General features: G+C 33.8%; 1 protein-coding gene across 2 annotated transcripts in view; it reads left to right on the top strand.

The window, feature by feature from the left end:
* The window catches only part of wdr27 (WD repeat domain 27), a 284,536-nt gene that overhangs the window by 191,462 nt on the left and 87,074 nt on the right, over positions 1-6,000 (top strand). For both annotated transcript variants that reach the window (XM_051919351.1, XM_051919350.1), the window contains exons 23-24: positions 3,524-3,626; positions 5,281-5,379. In XM_051919351.1, coding sequence (XP_051775311.1) covers positions 3,524-3,626; positions 5,281-5,379 — 202 coding nt within the window. The remainder of the gene's footprint in view (positions 1-3,523; positions 3,627-5,280; positions 5,380-6,000) is intronic.

Here is a 6,000-nt window from a genome sequence, read left to right as displayed (position 1 = left end):
GTGGGTGGTACTTTATTTTCTTTTTGATATTAAACAATTTTTATCTGGTTGACCCCATTTTTCTCTTTAGTCTTTAAAAATAATAAACAATTGTTTACAAAAACAAAACTGAGACTGAAAGGAAGATGATTTGCATTGTTGTGTTAGCATTCCAGAAAAAAAATCACCGTAGGCTCTGGACACTGTAATGAAAGATAATGTTAACAAGAATGGGTGAAGTGCTGGGAAAAGTGTGCATCACAAGCAGAGTATTTTGACAGTGACTAAAAGGGAATTTCTGTAAGTTGATTTTTTTAATGATTTTTTTAACAATTCCTGGATATTTTTGGGTCCCCCCCTTGTATATCTTGCCAACATTTTTAAGTACATGTTGCTGGTCTTTTTTGTTTGGCATTTTGTTACATGGTTTGAAAAGTACACTTTTTATGTTGCGAATAGACAGGCTATATACAAAATAAATAAAAAATAAGTAATTGCCCAATTTTCAGTCACATGCTAGTTGCCCACTATGGAAAGGGCAGTTACCTTGTAATAATTATTTGGCATGCTGGCTTCTTTTGAATGATTATGGGAAGTAGGAATAGAGTGGTGCTTATCTGATGGAACTTGGAGAGGGAGATATACAGTTGTTAGCAGCACACATAATTCTTCTGGCAATAAGTAATAACAAGTTCATATAAAGACAACTGCTGAGGACAGTGAGTTGTCTTGAATGAATGCAGGTAAAAAAACAGAGCAACAAGCAGTGCTATACGATTTTGATCAATTTTCACTTATAGGTAGGGAGAAAAAGTGAGTGAGGCCAAGACTTAGAAGGAAGAAGGCTTAATTGATTTAGAGAGCACTACAAACCCGATATTGGGTAGCATACAGTAGGGCAGAGTTTGTTACTGGAACCTGAATAAAAGCAAAGAGCAAGTGCTTCCCTGCAACAGAGGTGCCTGTGTGGATTCATGGTCTGGCTTGTAACAATTATAATAAAGAGGATGATGAAATAGTGGTACATGAATAACTGGCTTTTCTCAGCAAGTGTGCTACATTGGAAACTTACTTATGATAAACTAAAAATCTTGTATTATCTTGTAAACACTTAACTTTCATTAGTAAAAGGTGTAACATACTTAACCATGAAAGATAAATTCAGCAATATATTTTTACAATGTTTTGTCTATGTGTACGTTTCTTTTTTTTTAATTCCTTTTTTGGCAATATTTGACAGTTTATTACAGCATTCCTATTTACTTTGATTATTTTTTACAATACTCATGAAGTAATTTATCAAATTTAAACCTTAACATTACATATGGTGAGGTCACTACTAAGGAATTTTGTTAAATTTGTTTCAAAAACAAATTATTTGCAAAAGCTGGGCAAGTATAGCAGCTGTTCAAAACATTTATTGGCAGCCTGTCAAGAAATAAATGTGCTTGAGATATGCACACTGTTTAGCGTTTCAAGAAAAAGTTAGTCCGTACAAGCTCGGGATCTCTTAATAGTCCTTTTTTGTAAAATTGTTTCTTATAGGAAATGTCATAGGATAAATATTTATTTCCTTACCGACCTTTGTAACCCCCTCTATAAGTGATTGTTATTTATAGTTATGTATTTTAATGCATTCTTGTTTATCAGTGGTGCATACTGCATGTTTGTCAAACACACAAGTAAGAATTTCATTGTACTCTCTACACATGACAATACTGGTACTAATAATTATATCTTTTAAAAAATCAATACATTAAATGTCCAGTTCCTTTTTTATATAAATTGTTATGCAGATGTGTACTTTAGCTGCCAGTGTCTTAATTGTTTTCTGGCTTGATTTATTTTTTTTATGTGTGTGTGTTTTTTTAAATCAAGCAAACTATTTATTTTGCCCATAACAGATTTATATCTGTTTTACCAAATATAAAGTACATTAAACAATTTGTTATCTTGATGCAAGACATCTCATATTACATTTTATTTAATATATAAATAACAATGATAAGATTCATGTGTTGTGTGTATTATTGCTCTTTCAAGATGTAAAATAACTAGACGTGACTTTGGTGTAATTGTTTCTTTCCATGTTATATGGGATATAAGTTTTGGTAACTTTCCAGTTTATTGTAAATAAACGTTCTGTTTTGTAATTTTTATTCTTTGAATATTTTTTGAGAAAACCTGTTCTTTTGTGTATTAAACTTTTAAGCTGTGTGTTTTCTCTGTGGTTGATTCAGCCCCAGAGAATGAAAGCACAGTGCAATCAGTCACAATTGCAGTGGAGGGTAGAGGAGAGCTCATCTGTGTCCAAAGTAAGCAGAGCTCATCTGTGTCCAAAGTAAGCAGATGCACATGTAAAAGGGAAGGAGTGGGGAGTGTTTGGGTCCCTTTTCAAAGTCCATAGAAGCAAAGGTGTATTACAATGGAGTAGTGTTACAGTTAAACTTACCTTGTCTTGCATCTAAAAATGCCAACTCTGTCTCTGCTTCTAGCACAGATCAGGTAGTAACACTCTCCCCTGCTTGTTTGCTTCTAATGAAGGAACACCAACCCTTACAGCAACAGTGGCTGGCATCCACCCAGGAGCCTTATAGGACTTCCTAACCATTGAGCTTTGCCAAACTTTCTCTTTCCATTTCATGCCTGACTGTAGATACCTAATGTGATTATATCTGAGTTTTCCTGTCAAGGATACCGCCTCTTTTTTAGTTATAACACCATATTGGTTAGTTCTGCTGTTTGTCGCATTTGCTGCATCTTTTGTTTGCATAAAGTCCCCTGTCAACGCAGAAAGAGGCATGAAATTTTGCATTATACAGAGTAAATATAGACAAAAAAGGTAGCAACAAACATCAAAATGTGTTGGCTAATTTTCTTTTTTTCTGTAACACTGCCATATTTCAATCAAATCTCTCAAGGCATTTTAGAGATTTTATGGTACAGTATTTAGTATTTGTGTTATTGTTGGTTACCCCTAAGTATTGGCATATCAAAATGTACTTTCTTAGTGAATATCAACTGGCCTAGATATACAATCCTGCCAAATCTTAGCCTTTTATCTAAACAGGAAATAGTGTTTTTGTTGATGAGTGAGTGAGTGAATGAATGAGTCAGTCAACTTATCATCCTTAGTCACTGTCCAAAAACAAGAAAATACACGAATACTTACTGTGAATGCATAATATAGAAGGCTGTAATTGTTTTGTGTTTCTAGGTATAAAACTATATAATTGCTCCATCAGCATTTTTTATAAAAATAAACATTTATTTTATTAGCAAATTACCATTTTTTTTTTATTTTTAGATAGTTTTGTATTGTTTTGTAATGTTATGACCTTTAAACAATGAGTAAACAGCTATTATTTCAAGTTGTAGCCTTATCTTTGTGTTTATTTTCAAAGTGACTTTAAAAAGATGCATGTCTAGGTTGATGTGTCTTCATTTTAGTTACTTCAGTTTGTTCATATAATAATATTATATAAAATCTTTAAAAACGTAAAAGTATTTAATTTATGAGTATTCTATTATCTTGTTCAAACAGGTGTGTACGCCGTTTTGATGGGCATCATAACCGCTGTCACCCTTGTGGTATTTCAATTTCTCCATGTGGAAAATATATAGCAACAGGGTCTGAAAACAAATGTGTAAGTCTATTTCTTTTAATTTAAATGCTAATATGATTTAATAATTACCTTGGACATGAATATTAGTGAACAAAAATGAAAATCTTAAAGTGAAACATTTGCTTTTATTTTTATTTAGAGCCTTCCTTAGATGGGATGCCTGTCCATGTTTGAAATATCAGGGTAAATGTGTCCAGTATCTCATCTGGAACTCATAAAAAATTCATCCTACTCATCCTTAGCAGTAGTCTGTTTTACAGGAATAGTAAAAGGTGCTCTTATATGTTGAAAAGTGGTGAAAATAAACATTTTTTAAGCATTCATTGATTCTATCATCAAAAATGTGTTCAAATAAATTAATATGTACTGTAAATCGTTGCTGAATTCTATTAAGTGTTGATTGAGTGAGTAGGAAACTAAATTCAATGAGAGACATATCAGAGATAATGGTCCTCTCCAGCAAAATGCTGGCTTCGTCTCTATAGTTAAGGGGCAGGAACTGCGCAGATTACAGGGAATGAGGTACCTCAAGGTATTGTTTACAAGGAAAAGTAAAATTTATTATAAAAAGAGAAACAGGCAGCTGTACTGCAAATATTGTTCCAGACTGTTTTAGAAAAGTGGGGACAAAGTAAAAACTCAAGTCTGTGTCCACATCTCTATCTGTGGTCACAAGCTTTGAAGCGTGGCAGCAAGAATGGACTATGGGGTTGTGTTCAGCAGAGAGCGTTAGCATTAGGTTCAGTGCTAGGAATTACACTGTGGAAGGTTGTTCCACTTACTGTACTGCCTCACAACCACAGGTGTGACAGAATAACTACAAAAACAGCAAAAACCAATCAGAAAAGAAATAACAAATGTATACTTGGCTTGTATTAAAGAATCTTTCAGCATATAAATCCACACTCCGGCCTTGCCTGTAGACGTGCAATAAGAATGAACAGAAGTGAACACACTGGTTAAACTTAAGTCCTCTTAGTTCATCTCTAGAGGCCGTCGGATCCTGCAGACGTTTAGAGAGTGGAAGGGTATGGAAGACTACAAGTCAAAAGTTCCAGGGTTGAACAATTGCTCAGCTGTGCTCCATTGAGTCTTGGGTTCAGTGGTTGTGGAATTTCAATGCTGAGGTCTGGTGACACTTTTTTTTAAGGAATTTAGCATAATAATAATAATAAGCAGAAATACAAAATACTATACGTGATACATGAATGAATCCCATTTCAAATGCAGGTTAAATGAAGTTGCATACCAACTCCTATTTAGAGTTAATAGTGTTAAATTCAGTGCAAAGATCTCAAAGCAGAGTCGTTTTTTGATTTATTTGCTAACCTAATGGCTTGGGGAGATCTCCCATGTGAAGGTTTAACACACTTTCCTTTCCTTTGATCTCTAGTATCTGTGTAGTGTCACATGACCCAAAGGAACACACCCCTCGTCTTCTCCTGACCTTCATGAACTGGGCTAAGTGTCTAGCTCATCCAACTGATCTTTAGTCCACTTCTGGTGTGATTTATTTGTGTATCACTTTTCAAAAGGAAGCAGAACAAGTTCTGAGGTACTCTAAATTACAGTTTGCAAGAGGATGCAAAGCAAACTGCAACTATACTGCAGACACACACACACCCACACACACAGTATATGTTTATAATTATTTATATTTGTTTACTTTCTGCAGGCTTATGTGTTCGATATTCGTTGCAGTAATTTTCTTAACAAGCTTTCCAGATGTACAGATACTGTTATGCAAGTGGCCTTTAATCCATCAAAACCACAGGTAAAATTTATGTACTATGCATGACTACTGTTAGTCAGTAACAGGTTAAAAAAGACAAAGTTAAAAACCAGCTACATATAGTATTACATTGCTGTGTGATAAATGATAACTATATAATGTACAATTTTCTCACTTTCCAAAATAATCATTCTCTACCATTAAAATTTAATCCTTCTTTTATAAATTATAATAAATGTTCAGCTTATGTACTCACCATGACTACTGTTACTAGCTGGTATTTTTCAGGTTAACATTTATAAAAACATTTCACTGAAACTAAATACATATACAGTAGTATCTAAATGTTACAAAGATGAATTTCACCAACAGTTATGTGTCAGTCCACATGCCAGCCATCCAGTCATATACTTACAATGTGTAAAATGCATGCATTTTTTGGTAAAAAATTGTTAAATAAATATTTCTTGAAAAATCAGAGCAGTAGAAACACATTTTGAATTGAATTGAAGACACGGAAGATCGCCTTTATCCCATTCCTCTCTTCAGTCCAAATGCTCACTCTTATGAGGATGCCCTGTGCACATTTTTCCAGAAATATTTATTTAACAATATTTTAGCAAAAAATGTATGTGGGCATATAACTAGATGACTGACGTGTGG

This window comes from Erpetoichthys calabaricus, chromosome 15, assembly GCF_900747795.2.
Source record: "Erpetoichthys calabaricus chromosome 15, fErpCal1.3, whole genome shotgun sequence".
In the NCBI taxonomy this organism is placed as follows: domain Eukaryota; kingdom Metazoa; phylum Chordata; class Cladistia; order Polypteriformes; family Polypteridae; genus Erpetoichthys; species Erpetoichthys calabaricus.
Note: the sequence above shows the minus strand (reverse complement) of the source record. Positions and strands in the feature narration are given on the sequence as shown.